Source organism: Colossoma macropomum, unplaced genomic scaffold, assembly GCF_904425465.1.
Source record: "Colossoma macropomum unplaced genomic scaffold, Colossoma_macropomum, whole genome shotgun sequence".
NCBI lineage: Eukaryota > Metazoa > Chordata > Actinopteri > Characiformes > Serrasalmidae > Colossoma > Colossoma macropomum.
Genome location: NW_023495280.1, coordinates 1946890 through 1969446, shown reverse-complemented (window position 1 = coordinate 1969446; position 22557 = coordinate 1946890). Strand labels below are relative to the sequence as shown.

General features: G+C 37.9%; 1 protein-coding gene across 2 annotated transcripts in view; it reads right to left on the bottom strand.

Moving 5' to 3' along the window:
- The window catches only part of tmeff2a (transmembrane protein with EGF-like and two follistatin-like domains 2a), a 134556-nt gene that overhangs the window by 74131 nt on the left and 37868 nt on the right, over positions 1–22557 (bottom strand). For both annotated transcript variants that reach the window (XM_036561931.1, XM_036561932.1), the window contains exon 3: positions 20461–20590. In XM_036561931.1, the coding sequence (XP_036417824.1) occupies positions 20461–20590 (130 nt within the window). The remainder of the gene's footprint in view (positions 1–20460; positions 20591–22557) is intronic.

Sequence of the window (22557 nt, the reverse complement as noted above, 5' to 3'; positions counted from 1 at the left end):
AGCTCAAATAAACAAACATTACTCACTGCTGCCCTCTAAAGGTGTTATAGCACCAGTCATAAGTCAGAACTTGTTGCTGCAACATAAACATAAGGCTGTGCCTAAATAATTCAAGACTATGTAATAATTGTGACAGGCCTGGCCACAGCCGTGATGATATTTTAATGAGGCCATGTTTTACTTTAAACATTTTTTGCATTGTGTCAAAATTTCACAATGAATGGACAGAAAGTCCAAAATTACTTAGAAAAATATCTTGTTACAGTGGCTTTCATTACCAGCTATGATTTTTTCCTTCTGTTGTAAAGCTACTACTTTGGAGATATGTGACTTTGTTCTGACATTGCTGATATGGTATGTCCATAGACTCTAACTAATCAAACAATGCCTCAAGTCAACTACCTGCTGACTTTGTGTGCAACACTTTCATTCGAAAATCTAAATTTTGGCTTAAGCATCAGATGATGCATGTAAGAGGTGCAAACTTGTTAACTAGCCCATTAGCCTTCAGGTGCAAACCACTGAAACGAATTCAAACCTCTCACAAACCCAGAGCATAGTTCAGTTGTACATTTATTCATTTCAAAACATCTCTTTCCAGTGAAAAAGCCCTTAAAAGCATTTGAAAGTAATTCTTGCGCACTGAGCCCCTGCATTGAGAGAAGTGCTTTAGCGAGGGGTGGAGTGTGTTTTGTGCCACGGTGCTATCTTAACCTCGATTTCCAATGGCGAAAATGAACTGCCTTTCCTCCCCCTTCTCCACAGTTACGCACCACTGAGCTAACGGCTAACTGCTCTGCGCCGTACAGCTGAAAAAAAAACTCAATATGAGCGGCGGTCCGTTCCTTTAATCAGCACATTATTCACCCTGATCGTAGAGTGGTGCGGGAGTGTGCTCGCTAACGCTAGTGGGGTAAATAGCTTACTTATCAACGCCAGATGGAAAAGGAGAGAGGGATATGAGCTACTCAACTCAGTAGAGCTCTGCTTCTCGACTCCGCTTCTGAGAGCTGGGTGTGAGAGGACACCAGAGAGGGAAGCTCGACTACAGTTTGCTGTGAGGAGCTGTGATAGAAATACAAATGAGGACCGTAGTCTAATTGAAATGGAATTTGTGATTCGACACATTCTGTGACTAAGGCTACATTCACACTGCAGGTAAAAGTGGCTCAAATCCAATCTCTTTCTTCATGTGACACAGATTTGTCTTCTGTGTGACTTTGTGAACAGTAAAAAACAGACTGGATCTGGTGTTTTCAGTTTCGATTTGGGCCTCTTTGGCTATGTTCACACTGCATGTAAAGTGACCCAAATCCTCTCTTTTTTCATGTGTGACACAGACTTGTTTCTTGTGTGACAGTGTGAACAGTAAAAAAAACAATGAATCTGATTTGGGCCTCTTGGCTGTGTTTACACTGCACGTAAAAGTGGACCAAATCCGCTCTTCTTCCTCATATGTGACACAGATTTGTCTTTTGTGTGACAGTGTGAACAGTAACTTCTGTTTTTGATTTGGCCCTCTTTGGCTATATTCACTGTCTGTAAAGGTGACCCAAATTTGATCTCTTTCTTCATATTTGGCAGTGCGGAACTTAAAAAAAAAATCGCACACTGAACATGATGTTTTCAATTACGAATTGAGCCACTCTTGTTGCGTTCACACTGCTGGTAAAAGTGACACAAACCTGATCTTTTTCTTCATAAAAACACATTAAAAAACATCTGACAGGTTCAGTTGAACTTGGGTGTCTTTCATATGTGGAACTGAAATCCGATACACACCAATGCAACCATATGAACAGTCAGATTCGAACTTCAGATTTTAATGTCAATCCAGCTCAACCTTTTGAGAGACTCAGACGGCAAAATGGCTTTTTCTTCAACAGTACCATTATCAGTTCATAGTGGCCATGAAGCCCGATCAAACAATAGTATGTTGCATGCAATCTCACAAGCCTAATCCATGCACGAACTCAAAGAAAGCCTGCAGACAGAAGACAACTCTTCATTCTGTATTTGGTTTATTTGGATGTCTTTGATCTTCTTTTGCATTCATACTTCCCATAAACCACATTAGAGTTCATTAAAAACTCCTTGGGAGTTTTGGCCCACTTATTCGGTTCACACCAGAGTCTGAATGGCATTCACACTTATTCTAATTAACCACACTAACAGAGTAATCACACCAGGACTCCTTTTAGTCAAACCCACCCTTCCAAGTGTAAACACACCCTTAAACACATACAATGTTGGGAAAAAGATTTTGCCCCTCCTGATTTGTTCTGTTTATGCAGATTTGGTCTCAACAAGCAGCACACTACATGTAATCGAAAATCTGAAAGAGATGAGAAAGAAAGTTATTTAAAAAGTATATAAGCCTCAAAAGGATTACAAAGCTAAGCAAACCACAGTGAGAGCCACTATTTTCCACATGGAAAAAAACTCAGTGGTGAGTCTTCTCAGTATGGCTGGCCCACCAAATTCCTCCAAGAGGTTTTGGAGTGGCCTAGTCAAAGTCCTGACTTGAACCTCACTGCAATGGTGTGGCAGGACCTTAAATGAACAGCTCATGTTTAACGCCTTCCAATGCAGTGGGCCATAATACCTCCACAGCGATGTGAAAGACTGATCTCCGGTTACAGGAAGCATTTGGTTGCAATTCTTGCTGCTAAAGATGGCACAACCAGGGGACAATCACTTTTTCACATTGGGGAAACTGGTGATTTAATTTTTTTTTTCTTTTAGTAAATGAAATGAAATTTAAAAGCTAGGGGTGCGGGAAAAACTCGATTCTTAGATGCATCGCGATGCGGACGTGAACGATTCTGAATCGATTCACAAATGTCAAAAAACGATTTTCTAAATATTTAATTTATAACGTAATGTTGAAGGAACGCAAAAGGCGGAACTGGAAGTAGGTAAGTGCAGCGCCCGGACAGTCTGTGGTGGCACGTAACAAAAACACAACTGGATGAGTGAGAAACCCGACCGGCTCCCTCTGAGGGTTAGGTCAGGAGTCACAACACGAATGTTAAAAAGAGACATTTTGTCCTTTCAACAAAAATCAAACCACCTTGGGAGCCACAACATTTAATGTCCAGTATGTCTCAGTGTGTGTTAATGTCCTAGTATGGGCTAAAAATATAAACGAGAGCGCAGATTTACTCCGCTCTGCTTTAAGCTTTAGCTATAGCCGCTTTCCTCCCGTCTCCACCAGAAAACCTTCCTTCAAAACTAGAAGAGTTTTTTGTAAAATGTCTCAGCATCCGGCTGTTTTACGAGGCTGAAGTCGCTTCTCATTCGCCAGCTTCTCGTTCTGATTTTCCCGTTCCACCTTAAATTCTGCCTTAGGCACCGAATGTAACTGCTGCACCATTTAAGGTGGAACGGGAAAATTCGAAAGAGAAGCGAGTTTTCGCAACTTTTTAGAGAAAGACAGTCTCTCGTTGCAGATTTAACCAACCACACTGCTTATAAATGCGAATAAGTCTTCCCAATGTTCATCTTAATCTCTATTTTTTCGTTCGCTACTGACGAGGCCAGACTTCGGGTCTGTGTGACCTGCTGGCTGCTGTCTGTTCTCAGTCGTTGAGAACCAGGGCTTTCGCGCTATGCTGCACACTTTGGAGCCAAGATTCAGCGTCCAGTCTCGAAAATACCCCCCCCCCGTCCCCAACGAGACCAAAACCGAAAATATAAAATGACTAAAGAAAACGGGAAGGATGGCTGTAACGCGCTGCGTGGACACCCATTACCACTGGATCTTATTTCAGGGTAACAGCGCATTTTATCGCAGATGAGTGGCAGCAGCGTCTCTGAATGAGAGCCTTCTAGTTCACTTGCCACATCACTTCCATTTGATTTATTAATAAAAGATATTTTAGATATTTAAAGCAAAGTATTTGTAATGATCCATAATACATTTACATTATGGATCATTACAAATACTTTGCTTTAAAACTACCAAGTTTTTAGACAGTAGGAAGATAGAAATCCTGTATAGAGAAAAAAGATGCATCGATAATCGTTTTATAATTGCATCGCAGCCCTCTGAATCATAATTGAATCGAATCGTGAGGTGCCTAAAGATTCCCACCCCTATTAAAAGCTGTGCATGTTGTGTGAGGATCTGAGGCCATCTAGTGCGACAAATACACAAAAATTGAGGAAATCAGGAGGGGTTGAATAGTTTTTCACAGCAATGCACTTCATCAGCAGGCTTGATAACTCAGTAAAATACACAAGGAGTCAACACAACTTTTTCAGACTGTGGCTAGGTGTTGGCGTGACTTCCAAACTAATGGATGCTAATGCTAACGCTAATGTTTTCTATAGCCTCGGGTGGCAAATTCATGCAAAAGGTAAATGTCACACAGAACTGCATGGCATTTACCTTTGACTTAGATGAGACAACAAAAACTCATATATTAATTTCTGGTAGGAAAGAGGCTGTCAGTGCTGATGCTATAGGAGATCCTTTGCTTGAAGAAGGGTTCAATAATGGAGTGCATGGGGTACTGAGTTATATACTGTTGTAAAGCTCTGTGTTTGTATTCACTGAAGTATCTTCTGTTTGTATAGGAGATTGACAGAGAGGCCCCATCTGTCCTTTTGGTCTGCTACTGCACACTAACACCCGAAGCCCACCCCCCTAGCCCACCCACACACCACTCATACAACAGTCTAAAACATTTATAGACGTCAATACACACAAAGCAAACTCATGAGGATACAAACCCATACTATGAAACAAGCATCAATGCACTGATTCGCAGTTGAGCAAGGTAAAGTCTCAAGGTCACTGCCCTTGCACAAAGCATCCCACATAAACTCACAAAGTGTATTGTGGCAGGAGGATGCGTAAAATGACTAAATGAAGACAAGGACATCAGCAACCTCAGGTTGGTAAGTAATAATATACCAATATAGTGAGTGCTTTGTTAGTTATTGTGTGGGCTATTAATTGAAGTAAGTTGGATGCCACATTCATTTTCTGACAGAATTACAATTATAACAAAACTAAGCCAGTAAGATGCAAAAGTCAGAAACAAACTTTTATTCTCTAATGCATTTTTCTCCCGTAACGGCGCTTTGCTATCCTCCTGTAATTAAAAGTTTAATTTTTAATTTAATGTTTAGTTTCTTCTCCTTTAAATCTATCATGCTTGTCATTTCTTTGTATATATATATATATATATATATATAAACATATTTTTTCCATTTGATTGTCTTTGTATTTTCTCCTTTGTAAAGCACTTTAAATGACCACGGTGTATGAAAGGTGCTATACAAATAAACTTGCTTTGCCTTGCATGGCCTTTTTTATTTGATTTCTAGTAAAATGGCCATCGTGTACAATCTATTCATTTTTCAGAAGATATTTCTGAGAAAATTAGATATTAGAATAGAAGGAAGGGGAAAGTTCACATAAAAACTTTAATTTGGCTTGACAAAGCCAGCTAAAAACATTTGAAAAGTTAAAGCAGTTGTACTCCTCCTATTCAGGTATCCTAGGCGCTTGATAAGGTGTTGCTAAATTGTTGTTGTTGTGTCCTAAGTGTTTGCCAAGATGTTTCTAGGCCATTGCTCTGCTAGCCCAGGTGGTTGCTAAGGTATCCCAGGTGGTTGCTAAGGTTTTGCTAGGCCGTTGCTATATTATTCTAAGTGGTTACTAAGGTGGTACTGTGCCTTTGCTATGCTATGCCAAGTGGTTGCTCAGGTGTTTCTAGGCCTTTTAAGTCAGCTGGGCAGGCGGATTTATGTCTATTGTTATTTCTGACTACTTTTTTATTTATTGTTAGTTCTGCCTAATATATGTAAGTTTATGTGCATCTATCTATCTATCCAACCATCCATCCATCCATCCATCCATCCTATCAAGGCTGCAGTAGCCAGGGCTGCAAGTACAATTAAAACAGATTCCACTTGGATGTTGGCTGGACTGTATCGGCAGAGGGAGCAGGCAGACGGCAGAACTGGCATCTCACAGTTGACTGCGAAACTTTGTCATGGGAAATGAAAGGTAGGGATGGAAATTTATAGTGTTCGACTGGAGGGATGAGGGGTTTTAGTCACATTCCTCCCTCCAAATTTCAGTTATTCCCTTTTATCATTAAATAAATTCAATTCAAGTTCAAGTGGAAAGTGAAAAAATATGCAATTGCAAATTAAGTTTTAGTTTAAATAGTGCTTAAGGTTTTGACAGTTGATATTTAAATTCTTTAAATTGATCTCTTAAGCATTTAATGTATGCTCACGGCCACTGGACCTCAATTTATAAAAACAGTCACAATTTAAATCGCAGTCAACAATATTAGTCAGAAAAATCACAGTGAAATATTTTCCCCAATCGTTTAGCACTATTAGTCAGGAATGCATACTGTAATGTCATTTATTGTGATAACAATCATATACTTATATCACACATTCCTAGAGATAGACTGAACTATTGGACTATTGGGCTCTTTTGTATCCCTGTCTTTTTTTCGCTATCTAAGATGCGGAAAAGGAATTGATAGCAGGGAGGAAGATGAGAGCAATAAAAGGACAGAGATGCGCTGACCCCATCTCACTCCTCTCTCTCTCTCTTTCTCTCTCTCTCTCGATCTCACTTTCTCTCTCTTTCCATTTTGTCTTTCTTCCTCTTCAACAAAAGTGCCATATAGAGATAGAGATCTCATAAGCCTCCTCTGCATGCTTTTATATGATTTTAATAAGCAAATGTTGAAAACTATACATTTATATATTTTTGCAAACTTAAAGAAAACAGCCACACAAACTCTGCCTCCAGCCACAGCCCTTAAAGGGGAGTTTCAGTGATTTTTCAAAATTTCTGCATAATTAAATGGTTAAGATGCAAACAAAGTCATTCACAATGGTTTGGTGCGAAATGCTCTGTTCTAGAGAAACGTATAAAATCAGAATTGTTCACAGTGGTGGTGATAGGAACCAGATGTCCACCTCTAAAAGCTCCTTCACAGAAAGTTATTACCACCCCAATTTCAAAAAGTTGGGACGCTGTGTAAAATGTAAATAAATGTAAATAAAAACAGAATGCAATGATTTGCAAATCTCACATATTTTATTCATAATAGAACATAGAACACATATCAGATGTTGAAAGTGGGACAACTTACCATTTCATGAAAAACATTAACTAATTTAGAACTTGATCGCAGCAACGCATCTCGAAAAAGGCAACAAAAGGCTAGAAAAGTAAGTGGTACTAATAAAAACCAGCTGGAGAAGCAATTTGCAACTAACTCACATGACTGGGTATAAAAAGAGCATTTTAAAGAGGGAGAGTCTCTCAGAAGCAAAGATGTACAGAGGTTCACCAATCTGCAAAAACCTGCATCTAAAAATTGGGCAACAATTTTAGAAAAATGTTCCTCAACATAAAATTGCGAAAAATTTGGATATCCCACCATCTACAGCACATAGTATCATCAAAAGATTAAAAAAATCTGGAGAAATCCCTGTACGCAAGGGATAAGGCCGATGGTCAGTACTGGACATTAGTGTTCTTCGGGCCCTCTGGCAGCACTGCATTAAAAACAGGCATGATTCTGTACAGGGTGGGCTCAGGAACACTTACAGAAATAATTGTCTGTGAACACAGTTCTCTGTGCAATCCACAAATGCAAGTTAAAGCGGTATCATGCAAAGAAGAAGCCATGTGTCAACACGATCTAGAAATGCCGCCGTCTTCTCTGGGCCAAAGCTCATTTAAATGGACTGAGGCAAAATGGAAAACTGTTCTGTGGTCAGATGAATCAAAATTTGGCATTCTTTTTGGAAACCACGGATGTCTTGTCCTGTGGACTCAAGAGGAGAGGGACCATCCAGCTTGTTACCAGTGCACAGTTCAAAAGCCTGAATCTCTAATGGTATGGGGTTGCATTATTGCCTATGGCGTAGGCAGCTTACACATCTGGAAAGGCACTATCAGTGCTGAAAAGTATAGAGGCTTTAGAACAACATATGCTCCCATCCAGACAATGTCTCTTTCAGGGAAGGCCATGCATTTTTCAGCCAGACAATGCTAAACCACATACTGCATCTATCACAACAGCATGGCTTTGCAGAAGAAGAGTCCACATGCTGAACTGGCCTGGCCTGCCTCCAGACCTTTCATCATTATAAAACATTTGGCGCATCATGAAACGAAAAATCCAGCAAAGAAGACCCAGGACTGCTGAGCAGCTAGAATCCTACCTCAGACGAGAATGGCACAACATTCCTCTCCCAAAACTCCAGCAATTGGTCTCCTCACTTCCCAGACTTTTACAGACTGTTGTTAAAAGAAGAGGGAATGCTACACAATGGCAGACATGGCCCTGTCCCAACTTTTTTGAGATGTGTTGCTGCCATCAAGTTCTAAAAGAGTTAATGCTTTTCATGAAATAGTAAAATGTCTCACTTTTAACATCTGATATGTGTCCTATGTTCTATTATGAATAAAATATGGGTCTATGAGATTTGCAAATCATTGCATTCTGTTTTTATTTACATTTATTTACATTTTACACAGCGTCCAAATTTTTGTGGAATTGGGGTTGTACATGAAATGGTTATGAATGCACTGCCTGATGTCTGAGACATTGTTCTGCGATAGGACTGAGAAGATTTTGGCTTTAAAATCCATTCATGATGGAGGGAAACACGCAGGGCGCTGTGAGGCAAAATATTTCAAAATGAAAACTTATTTTTTCAGATTTTCCACTATTTTACCACCATCAACATTCCATCTAAAAACTTAAAAGACATGTATAGGGTCACTGATGGTTTTGGATAGTAAATAAAATGGATTTATTTGTGTTTTAGACATGGCCACTGTAAAGAAATCTCTACAATAAATCATTTCACACCAAACCACTCTGAATATGTTTGTTTAATGACAGGTTGTTTTTTTTTCTTTTTCTCTATATTCAATATTGAATCTCTTCTTTTTCTCTGTTCATATTGCTCGTTGTGTTTTTGTTTTGCTATCCGCTGTTGACCAGAGGAGGACCAGTTCCCCTTTTGCATCTAGGTTCCTTTCACGGTTTCTTTCTCTTGCTCTTACTGAGTTTTTTTTTGGTTTATGGGGACTTGAACCTTAATTTTCTGTAAAGCTGCTTTGTGACAACAGCTGTTGTGAAAATCTCTATATAAATAAACCTTGACTTGACTTGATTTGAATGACATTGTTTTAATCTCAGTTATTGAATTATGCAAAAGCATAAAGAAATCAGTGAAATTCTCCTTCAAGACTTATATACAAAAGTATGCTTTTTAAATGGTAAAAGGAGTATTCCACCGATCTTTCAAAATTTCTGCCTAATTCCATGGTTTTAGCTTTTTAACTTTTTTTTAGCTTTTAGAGGTGGGCGTAACCTATCACTATTGCTTTGAACAATTCTGTTTCTCCATTTAGTTTCTCCAAAATGCAGCATTTCACAGCAAACCAATCTGAATGTCTTTGTTTATTCAGTCTATGACACTATAACTGGGATAGTAGATTTACGTCTATAAAATTAAAAATGTAATTTAGTAACATAGTAACATAGCAAAACAATGATAATCCTCAAAAAATGCACACTTATCAAAGCTAATTTCATCTCATGAAAGCAAAAAGGTGAAGAAAAGATGGAGGGATCGGCAGGAAACAGAGGTAGAGAGATGAAGAGAGGACGAGTGTCTCCAGTGCTGCTCCTCAAGCTCTTGCAAAATGAAAATGAGAATGCTTTATGTTTTCTGCTCCAAAAACATGCAGCACAAACAATACCTTAACAAGTGCAAGCATCTATAAGCAGGATAATAAATATATTATTTAGCTATGCCAGATTAATCATCTTACCTCACACCTTCCACGCATAATTATTCATCCATTTTACAGCTATTATCTTCAAGCACAGTTATCTCACCACACCGACTGATAATCCTGCTACCTTCAGTCATTAATTTCTTAAATATCATGAGGCATTTCTGGCACATGCACCCACACAGAGCGACATCATTTGGTTTTTTTTCCCTCTTAGCACTCTCTGCTTGTGTTTATTTGATGTCCTTAAGGATCGTGTTGGTGACAAATCTTCAAATTCTTAAAAGGTAGTAAAAAAGCAAGAAACACCAACACTGCAACGTGCAGCACATTGACATTTTAATCACAAGAGGGCAAACATAGCGTACTGTGGTGGGCTACCTGATCACAGTGACTGAATGATAACAGCAGTTGGGAATATGAGTGGGCAATATGACAAAGTTATTGTTATCAAGATTAATTACATCACAATACATCAGAGTATATGATATTATCATCAGCACTTTTACAACTGAACAACTGCAGGTATAAGAAAAACAATATTAGATTTGATTTTTTAGACTATATTAGATGTTGACCAATTATAGAAAGTCTATATGGACTATTCTACTAATTTAGTTCGAACAGCAGTCCCAAAACTATTCTAAAAACTATTTAACCCCATAACAAGCCATGGGCCTACCAGCAGGCCCAAAGTTTTATTAAACTACACACTCCTATATGCTAAAAATAGCTCCATTAGTTGGCATTGAAGTCCCAGTTGTGTTATCTTATGATCTTTTTAAACCTATGGCATTAAGAGAGATAGGAATATGCTACATATATACAAAGCGAGTCTAGTTCTGCTGGATCAAGCAGACATTTTAAAAGTGAGGGGGAAACAGTTGTCGGTACATGAGACCCCTGAAACCCCATACCCTACATTTGTAGGTTCAGTATTACTATTATAAAGCCTGTAGCAGCATGTGCATTTTTACAATCATGCCAATTTAAATGATTGGGGCAGCAATATACAAATATACCCCACAGGGGTAACCAGTTCATAACCATATGGTCCAAAATTAGCCTTTCAAAGTTTTTAGCTAGACACATGATCTGCTCCAAGAACAAAAACTATGGTTATTCTCCAAAATAAAAAGCTGATCCATCACTGATCAGGGGTGGGTAAGTTACTCAAAAAATATTCCAATACAATTTACTCTCTCAAACTGTAATGGGATCACTTTACGTATTACCTCCAGGAATAAGTAATTTCACAATTCTAATTACATTTATGTTACTTTCAAAACCTCAAACAAATATGTACCAATCTTAAATTGCCAATCTCACATCACTTAAAAGGCACCTCATCATTGCTGGGTTCTTTTTCTGTCAGCAACCCACAGCATGATATTTCAAGCAAGGACACACACCCATGCAACAGATTTAGCTTTACACTTAAAATAATAATAATAATACTTATATTTTTATTTTTTTATTATGAAGTTTTTAAAGATCTTTTTGATTTCTTTTAAAGTGAAGTTGAAATATTTAGATTTATCACAACTTATATGTTTAAATAAAAAACTTCAAAATGTCAGTACTGAACTTATAAACTATATATAAACTTATATATAAACAGATTCTTGTACTGTTAACTTACTATTCAAAGATTAATTAACTCAAAATTGTGAGACAGCCTGGTAACTACCTACATTTTTTGTACAGTTTATTCCATTATATTCCTTTATTAATTTATTTTTATCAATTATTTATTTTCCTCTTTAAATACTTTAAGATTGTTTGATAAAAAGAACATTAAACATCTGTGTTGAGCTGCCAGCGAGCAATGAGGTGTGAAAGGGGAGGAATGAGAACCCCCTTTTGTGAAATTCACATCTCTGCACAAAGACTGCAATGCCGAGGTAACATGGACGCCACAACTGTAAGTGGAAACTGCATTTTATGGTTACTGTAAATCATTATTTTACATTAACTAATTGCCTAATAAAGCCAACATGGCAAAAATGTAACAGAAGTTTCTGCTGTACCAACCAACAGACCATAGGGGCTGAGTGACCACTTGCACTAGCCATTTTACAAGCTTTTTGCTGTGCTGTACACGCCTACCAGTCTAGGACTGATCATTAGATCAATGGTATATTAGAATTATGCTTTGTGGAATAAATAAAATACTACACTGACACCTGATCATCCAGTGTTTCTTCTGAAATAAAGGGTATTAATAGGGAGTATGTCCCCCTTTGCTGTATTAACAGCCTCTGCTCTTCTGGGAAGGCTTTACAGTAGATGTTAGAACATTGCCGCGAAGATTTGATTGCATTCAGCCACAAGAGCATTAGTGAGGTCAGCTACTGATGTTGGATGATCAGTTCTGGATTACTCCAAGTCATCCCAACGGTATTGGATGGAGCTCAATCACTCCAGAGAATGCAGGTCTACAGCTCTACAGCAGTATATATCATATCATCACTGTCGGAACATAACCTTGTGTTGTAACTTTACAGGGGGAAGAAAAAACGTTCTGTTATGTACATTAACGTACACTCCTGAGCAAAAAAATGGGCTCAAAATATAATGTTTTTTACTAATGGAGTCCAGATTTAAACCATATAGAGAATATTTGGTCTCACATTGAACACAAACTAGCTTGGCAATGTTTTTCAGCTGTTTGAAGTCATCAATGCTGAGCTTTCTGTAAAAGCTTATAAGCTGCACATTTACACAAAAAACATTTAAAGAAATCAAAGGGAAAAGCTTTCTCATATTAAGTTACTTTATCTATTTGTTTAATGATTTGTTGTTAACTCATTGTTAATTAAAAGCTTATTGTTTTACCAATTTTTATTTGCACATTAACATATCCAGATTTTTTTCCGAGTAATTTTGAATCCTTTCTGTTACAATTTCATTTGTCATGAAAAAGTAACATAATGTGCAGGCCAGAGTTTTCAAATTCTGCAAAAAAGTAAAAAACATACCTAATCAGCCTATTATTCTTTACTTTTCTGTTCGTATATTTATATTTTGTCATGCTAAAACATGCATAATTAGTGCAACATAGTTGTTTTATTCTTTTTTCATGATGTCAAACTTTGCAAGCCAAGCTTTGGCAATACACATGTATCTGTTATTTGACATGCTAATAAAGCAGCTTGAATTGAATTGAATTGATCTCGCTCTCTCTCTCAGCATCCTTTGAGTGTATCTGAATAAGTCTAGAGCATTTAGGTGCTCTTTAATGGAGACTGACTCAGCAACAGCCCAAGCTCCAAACATCTGTCTCTTTGCAGCGCTGCGCTACAAAATCTCGCAAACACAACAGGCCTTTTGGGCACCGTTCTTTCAGGCCAAGGCCGATGGACAGTTTAAGAATAAACATTTTCTTCTCCGGCGAGAGAGACTATCATTCGACCTCGCTTACAAAGCCGAGTTTCGAAACCACATGAGCCTACAGTTATTTACAGCGCAGCAGAAAGGAAGCAGAAATCTTCGAGCTTAAAGGCGTCTCGGATAGCCCCGGGGCTGGTCTCTGTGAAGTGCTCCGGAGTGCGAAGGCCAATCCTGGATCCGCTTTTGCGAGTAAGATCGCTATAAATAGTGGAATCTGATGCGATATCAAGTATCCTATTCTCAAAGACTTGGAATATTCTTTCTGAATACAAGAGCCATTCACAGTGGCAGTTGCTGTATTATGATTTCAAGGGGGGAAAAATGCAAACACTTGAGCGTATTATTTAACAACGACGTCCAGGACTGGAAAAAAAATCCCAATTATCTGCTAGCCTTTAAAGGGACAGACCAAAACAGAAAGACGTAAATTGCTTGTTGAGTGCCTTAACATTCCATGTTTGCCTCTTTACTGAGAATATCTTTAAGTGAAGTGAGGAAATCAATGGAAATCAGCTGTTATTCGCACTCCTTTAAAGCTGAAGCCTGCCAGCTTCTCGACCGTGATTTTAACAAGATGAAGAGTCATAGGGCTGCAGTTGGACGCGTACGGTTAAGGTTCTGCTTTACTGATCTCTGAAAAGAAAAATGAGGGTTGTCATTTCAGGCTTGGCTCGATGATGCTCAAGAAGAAACATTCAAGAAGAAATAATGACTAGCAGGCACGAAAACACAGGAAAGAGAAGACGTAGATATTACAGTTATTTTAAACGATATGAGTCAATTGGGAATTTCATATCAAAATAGGCCAGTTACCAGTAAATAGTACAATGAAAGTGCTAATCTGTCTTCGTACTGGCAATTAAAAATAATACATACAGCTTTTAGTATAAATAAGATTAAGGTATTACTAGAAAAGCTCTGAAAACTGAATGATGAAAACTTATCTCTAACACTATTCTTTTAAATACACTCACCAGCCACATTATTTGAAACTCCTCTCTTGTAGCTCCACCTTGCTGGTGTACGGTTAGAGACTGTAGGCCATCTGTTGATGCGGAGTTTGTGTTAGCCGTCCTCTAGCCCTTCATCAAAGGTCAGTTTCTGACCACAGAGCTGCCTTTCGTTGAATATGTTTGGAAAAACAATGTATAAAGTGTATTCTTCCTGTTGCAAATGTCATATTAAATAACTATAGTGAAAATGTAATTGACTCAAACGCTTTTTTCAACAACTATTTTACTCTAAGAATTACTCTAAAAGTGTTTTTTGCCTGAGCATAAACACCGCTAGATGATAGCAGTCATCTAGCCAGGAAAGCTTCGGCCAAAGAATTACTTTTATTAATGTAGTTGTTTCGTTGTGACATCTCTTTATTGCCATACAGAATGATGTTCCTCACAGTCGTGCATGCTGTGAAATTTAAGAATTTTATTTCGTAATTTGAAGCTGGACAGTAACCACAAACTGTGCCCGCCCTCCAAATACAGAGAAGTTTTGCACAGTGGCATATTAGGCATTCTCAGGCCAACAAAATGCCCACTATTAATTCTGAAAGAAAAGGTAAGGGGCAAGTCCCCATGCCTGCCTGTTATTAAAAATTTTATTTTTATGTTTATCGCAATATGAGTTTCTGCAATAAACTCATTGTTAAGAGCTTTGATAACGGAACAGATCAAATTACCTCATATACACAGAAAGATGTCTTTGTAGCCTTTATAGAAAAGGCTGTTAAGGTATGCTGACTGTTTCTCCTTTAAGTGCATAGAAAATGTACTTGCAGTTCTGACCTAAGTAGCTGTTAGTATTTCATTTCTTTTTATTTTGTACAATAGTGAATGGTGCTTTTGTAATTCTGTATTTTGCTTAGCTTAACGGAGAGGTTAGTTAGATTTCTGTTTACACATAAAAAAAAAAAGTCTGTAATTGCATCAGATCCAGTCAGAGGCACATTTTACACATATCGCTTCTTATCGTCATCGTGATATACGACAGCTTTATCAAACATCACATTTTATGTCAGTATCGTACAGCCCTACCGCCAGTGTCCACCACTCGAATAATATCTGCTCAGCAGCGATCATACGGTTAGCAAATGACCAACTGATCTGAGTCTTAAAAGTCTATGAACCTCATAATGTGGCCGGAGAGAGGAAGAACAAGGTCGGTGTTTCTAATAAAGCGGATGGTGAGTGAGTCTCTTTGTTTGCAAACAATTTACTTCATCAAGTAAGTCAAAATATTAAAATGAAGCATTTAAAGGTTCAGCTGGCCTTTGCTTCTCCACAGGAAGACAATTAGTGAAGCTTTTTAATAAATCATCTGATGTCCGTGCTTTCATTTCAATTTGGGTAAGATGGCTGTCAGCTGTTCAGGCAAAAATGAGTGCTGGCCTCACATCTTTTCATACTTTATTACCAATCCTTTTTCTTGTACATTAGAGCTGCAAGATATGGACAAAATACAATACCACGTTGCAACTACTGCTGTAACTGAAATATGCTTTGAAATATGGCTGGGCAATATGGCAATATTTATATTTAATGTGATTAATTGTCAAACTATCACATCTCCTGAAAATATCAACCAAATATGACCAAATGCATGTTGCATTACACAGAGAGCATCATTAGTCCTATTTAAACATTGAATAAAAATCATTATTTTCATAGTTTTTGATTGTAGGTGGCACAACTGGCTCTTTTTTGTGTGTCCCAACTATGGATGCAAATTCTTGACCAATAACCAAACACTATTAGGCAGCACTTAAAATGGCAAGCCTAAAATCAAGGAGGTGGCATCACAATATCAATTATAAACTGGATGGTATTGGTTCTGAAATTTGATTGGCTGTGCCATGTTTGAAGCCACTGTAAAATGCCTAATATACACACACTTATAACTGTAACTTATAACAATCTATTAAAACGTATAAAGACTGTGATATAATAACTATAATATGTACAGCGCCTGGCCACTTCATTAAGTACACCTCCTTGTATCTGCACTCTTTTTTTATCAGCTCCACTTACCATATTGGTGCACTTCGTAGTTCTACAATTATAGATTGTAGTCAATCTGTTTCTCTCCATACTTTGTTAGCCCTCTTTTACCCTGTTTTTCAATGGTCAGGACCCCCACAGGACCACAGTGACACTGACGTGGTGGTGATGTGTTAGTGTGTGTTGTGCTTTTGTCTTTTTCTAAATAGTTGCTAATGTTTTGCCATTAATAAAGAGCTATGAGAATGTATAACACTAAAAAAAAGTAAAATGGTATTGATCCGCATTATCGTTTCCCTCAGAAACACAAAACCATTTGCAAACAACTTAGCTTCCTAATTACAAGATTAGGCATGCGGTGAACGTAATATACAGCACAGTCTGAAAGTAATTGGATAGTGACATGATTTGGGTTATTTTGGCTCTGTACTCCAGCACAAAGGATTAAAGTGCAGAATGTCACCTTTAATTGGAGGATATGTATGTCCATTTTTGGCTAATCCAATTACAGCCCTTTATACTTATCCTTCTTATTTTAGGGGACCAAAGTTAATTGCAACAACTGTCTCCTCAGATACACTATTAAAAAAAGGTGGTTCTTCAAGTGTTCTTAAATAAAAGGGAATGAGTTTTATATATAAAACAATCATGCTTAAATGGTGCTACAGAGAAGCTTCTTCCTACAAGCGATCACTCTCTTGAACAGTTAAAATATTACACATAAACAATATTCCAGCTTCTAAACTGCACTTCTAAATATACTGGCATATACTATCACTCTCAACATTCCATCCTCTGAAACTACCGTCTCAGACCAGTGCTTCTTCCAGGATCTTACTTACACTATATTGCCAAAAGTATTCAATCACCCAACCAAATCATTGAATTCAGGTGTTCCAATCACTTCCATGGCTACAGGTGTATAAAACCAAGCACCTAGACATGCAGACTGCTTCTACAAACATTTGTGAAAGAATGGGTCGCTCTCAGGAGCTCTGTGAATTCCAGCGTGGTATCGTGATAGGATGCCACTTGTGCAAGTCCAGTCGTGAAATTTCCTCACTACTAAATATTCCACAGTCAACTGTCAGTGGTATTATAACAAAGTGGAAGTGATTGGGAATGACAGCAACTCAGCCACGAAGTGGTAGGCCACAAAAAAAGACAGAGCGGGGACAGTGGATGCTAAGGCGCATAGTGTGCAGAGGTTGCCAACTTTCTGCAGAGTCAATCGCTACAGACCTCCAAACTTCATGTGGCCTTCAGATTAGCTCAAAAACAGTGCATAGAGAGCTTCATGGAATGGGTTTCCATGGCCGAAAAGCGTCAGATGCAGAGGTGTAAAGCACGCCGCCATTGGACTCTAGAGCATGGGGACGTGTTCTCTGGAGTGACGAATCACGCTTCTCCATCTGGCAATCCCATGGACGAGTCTGGGTTTGGCGGTTGCCAGGAGAACAGTACTTGTCTGACTGCATTGTGTCAAGTGTAAAGTTTGGTGGAGGGGGGATTATGGTGTGGGGTTATTTTTCAGGAGTTGGGCTCGGCCCTTTAGTTCCAGTGAAAGGAACTCTTAATGCTTCAGCATACCAAGAGCTTTTGGACAATTTCATGCTCCCAACTTTGTGGGAACAGTTTGGGGGATGGCCCCTTCCTGTTCCAACATGACTGCGCACCAGTGCATAAAGCAAGGTCCATAAAGACATGGATGAGCGAGTCTGGTGTGGAAGAACTTGACTGGCCTGCACAGAGTCCTGACCTCAACCCGACAGAACACCTTTGGGATGAATTAGAGCGGAGACTGCGAGCCAGGCCTTCTCGTCCAACATCAGTGTCTGACCTCACAAATGCACTTCTGGAAGAATGGTCAAAAATTCCCATAAACACACTCCTAAACCTTGTGGAAAGCCTTCCCAGTAGAGTTGAAGCTGTTATAGCTGCAAAGGGTGGGTCGACATCATATTAAACCCTATGGATTAAGAATGGGATGTCACTCAAGTTCATATGTGTGTGCAGGCAGACGAGCGAATACTTTTGGCAATATAGTGTACCTGCCTTATTACCTCACTTATCTGACAGTTACCTCACTGATCCCTTTCTTTGCCACCATACACCCTTTAACTGCTGCACTCAGCACTTTAACTTAAGACACACACTTTGTGCAATGTAAGGTTTACAGGTGTGACTGTGTGTGTATGTGTTTGTGTATGAGTGAGTTTATTTACTACGTGTAAATGTTTGTCTGATACTGTGCACTGTGAGCTCCTGTAACCAAAACCAAATTCCTTGTATGTGTAAGAATACCTGGCCAATAAAGCTTGATTCTAATTCTGATTCTGGTTCTCTGCATGGTGAATTGGTTCTATAGACTGATTGAAAATGTTTTGTATATGGTTCTATATAGAAGCTTGACTTCGTAACAATAGCAGAACCCTATTTGGTGCTATACAGAACCATAGACTACACAATATCCAGTCTGAAGAACCACTTCACCATGCAATGAACCCTATAAGCATGAAATTGTTATTAATAGAATTCATTATTCTAAATAAGATCATTCCCTTTACTAAAGAACCCTTGAAGAACCATCTTGAGTGTACAGTTGACTCTAGTTGATGCGTTTACATTTGTCACATCTGTTGTCTCTCAAAATCACTGCTGGCAGAACGAGCAAGATATCTTAGTGGTGCCCCACCTTGCAGCATCACAATGACCTGATAGCTACTGCTGAAGCATTTATGGATTTATTTCCAAGACCACAGCCAGTGACCTGACCTGAACCTCACCGAACAGCATTTCACTTACTGAAGTCAAGACTAAAGCCCCTGAAACAAGCAGGAACTGAAAAGGGTTGCATTAGAGTCCTGGCAGAGCAGCAGTAGAGAAGCTGACGTCTGGTGACATCTATCTGCTGCAGATTTCAGACAGTCATCAATTGCAAAGAATTTGCAAGTAAGTATATAGACCCTGAAAATTAAAGCTGACATTCTGCACTTTTACCTCAGTACAGAGCTAAAACAAATATTGCATTGCTAACCAGTTAGTTACTTATAACGGCACTGTACCGTTTTTGTACATACTCTACTATCAGTTTTAATAGCAGAAGTAGAATATTCACCCTCTAGTACTTTTTTAGGCCACTTAAAAGCACACAGAAAAAAATCTCATATATCCATTAGACCTTTCCAGGAGTTCATAAACATTATGGAGCACATACAGCAACGCATCTTCTACTTCCAAATTAGACTTGTGAGCAAATTGCAGGGAACCTAAATGACTAGCAGCCAAATTTCTCAGGTGCTGTGGTACCATATGTTCTACTACATAATCAGGGAAGTTACAGCAAAAGTCTTGGATCTTCATCCCATTAAGCTCCTGGAAGGAGCCAAGGTGCTTTGCTTGTATGGACAGTGTCAGTTGTTTACAGACAGCGCTATAACACCCAAACATCTGTACCACCTGGGGAAACTCAAAAATGCAAAAGCTGAACAGTCTAGATTAGGTTTTATTAGCCATAAGACCTTTACACCGAAATTACACATGAAGTGTTTTGCCACAGCCCATTAATGGGGTATTGCTGCAGCACACTTCAGCAGTTATGTTTTATCTCCATTTTTTGGCAATATGTTTACATTTTGACTATAGACAAGTAGCACACACTGCAAAAATAATATACTGTCAAGTGAAAGTATATTAAATTCAGTTGATATATCTAATATTTCTGATTTTGAGATTATTATAACCTTACAAGAAGATTATTTAACGTATTTCTCATTTTTCATTAAGTGATTTTAATAAGTTATTATCTCAGATAAGTTGGCTTGTTTCTTACAAATTTCTTACAAAGTTTCTTTAAAAAATTACCTGCTGATATAGTGAGACAATTTTAATTATTAAAATCACCTAAAACATGTAATAAATGTCTAGAAATAAGTTACATAACCTCCTAATAAGGTTACAACAATCGCGTAATGAGAAATATTCAAGATGTCAACTAGATATAACACAAATTCACTTGACAAGATATAATTTTTTGCAGTGCAGGAAGGGAGTACCAATGTGGCAGCCAAGTGGCTTCACTTCACTGTGTGTAAAGTGACGCCATTGGAAATAGGTCTCTTTATAAATCTATAGCTCTAACACACTTAATTACTCACAACAGAGATCACACATGACACCACCAGCATGACATTAAAGGGAAATAGAGTTACAGTAAAACAAACTCTCACACAGAGTAAACACACGCACACAAAAGAAACTTACCAACAGGACAGGATCCCTCAGAGACCACCAAGATCTCAGTCTGCTGTTTACAAGCATCCCTCCGAAGAAGACACTCGTTCTCGTAGTTTTCATTATTGGATCCACAGACTGGGACAAAGTCATTGTTGCACTGCAAAAAAAGAGAAACAGTGTTGGAAAAATAACAGTGTTGGTTTACAAATAACAAAAGTTGTGATATTGTTTCTGTCCACTGAATTCTTTACATTTAACATATGTTAATGTAAATAGATTTTATTCCAAACAATTTTAGAGCATTTCTAGTGGTCCATTCATCATGAAATGTTCACACAAGAGCAGCTGCTGTGCTCAAATGATGCATAAAAATGGACAGCGATGATATTAGATTTCATATAAGTACCACCAATATATATATTAACTATCTTCAATCAAGGAAATTCAGGGGCAGTAGCAGATTCTTTATTAAATGCTGCCTTCTTATATTGTCACACTGCTTATTTCTTCTCCCCTCCCTTAAAGCCCAAACTCATCCTACTTATTTTGGCATATAAATTTATTTATTTTATTTTTTTCTTTTTTGTTTTTCAGTGGAATTCTATTTAAAGTTCAAGGAAATCCAGTGTTAAAAGACAAGTTTTTTTTTTATTTAACAAATGCATGATATTTCCAAAGTCAGTGAGTAACTGTATTAAATAATCACGATCTCAATACTGACCGAAGCAGCCCTATTTTTCAGACATTGATTATGCCTTGTTCTAAACTTATAAGAGATTTTAAGGAATAAATCCCCATTAAAGATTCAGTTCAGTCCAAACATTCCCAACTGGAGGGTCTCCACAGTCCGAAAAACAGCTCAGCCACGTAATTGTGTGGCATAGAAAAGCGCTTTTCAGTAGCAGTACTTCAGAATCATGGACCACAATATTGATTCATCTCATCATCTAATTACACTGCAAAAAATGGTACCTTGGCAAGTGCAATTATCTTACATCTTGCCTACATATTTAATATTTCTTTCTTAACTTCATTAGGAGATTATTAAACTTATTTCTGGACATTATTGTGTAAAGTGATCTCTGTACAGTAGCAAGTTGGCTTGTTTCAACTTTGTTTCAGTCTGCCAATATAATAAGATAATTTGCCTAAAATCACCTAAAACAATGATAAATTAATGAATAAAAATGTCTAGAAATGTTACAACAATCTCCACATAAAATCTATTACACTTTTTGACCAGATTTAAGATTTCACTTGACAAGAAACCATTTTGTTGAGTGTAAAGTCCTTAATATGTTAAATTTAAGGTCAAATAGATGAATACCTTTGACTGTTGTAGTGCATCTGCAAATCGTGGTACTAAATTTTCCTAGTCTGAGAAGTTAGAGCAACAGATTTGGATCTTCAGTAGATTTAGCTTCAAGAATGTTGGTGCATACAGGATGTTTACCATAAAGGTGGGAAGATGAAGGAGGTTATTCTCTTAAGCTATGGTTCAGTAACATCAGGCCAACCTGCCTTCATGGTTTGGATACCTTTAAATAATCTTCAGTTGCTTACAGACTTTACAGGAGTCTCACTGATTGACTGATGCTTGACTGATAATTATTCACCTGTAATCGCTTCATAAATCGTTTTTACACAACAAATTTCCACCACAACCATAATGCTAATGTTATATTAGCAATAAGCTAACACATTTATTTAGCCACACTGTGTTTAATACTAACAAAGGCAGATGTAACTAAAAACAGACATTTGAAGCATGACCACATTCAAATAGCATATTTTTACTTTTTATATTGCAGTTTTACAGTGAATCAATCAGCAAACACTTCAACTCAAAACCTAACAAAAAATATTAATGGTGGAGTTGTTTAGCCTGTTAGGATTTGAATATGGCTCAGCCAAAAAAGATTTAGGATTGGAACTATTTGTTTTATAAGGACAGTTTAAAAAAATTATGCTACATGCCCAGGCAACATGAACAACTACTTTTAGACAACCTTATTATGTGCATCACACTTGTACATAGAAAGAAAAGTGAAATGTCTCTTAATACAGCTGCTACTATTCTCATCATGTAGTGCCCTGAAGAGCCTTGTTTTATTTAACTTGCCA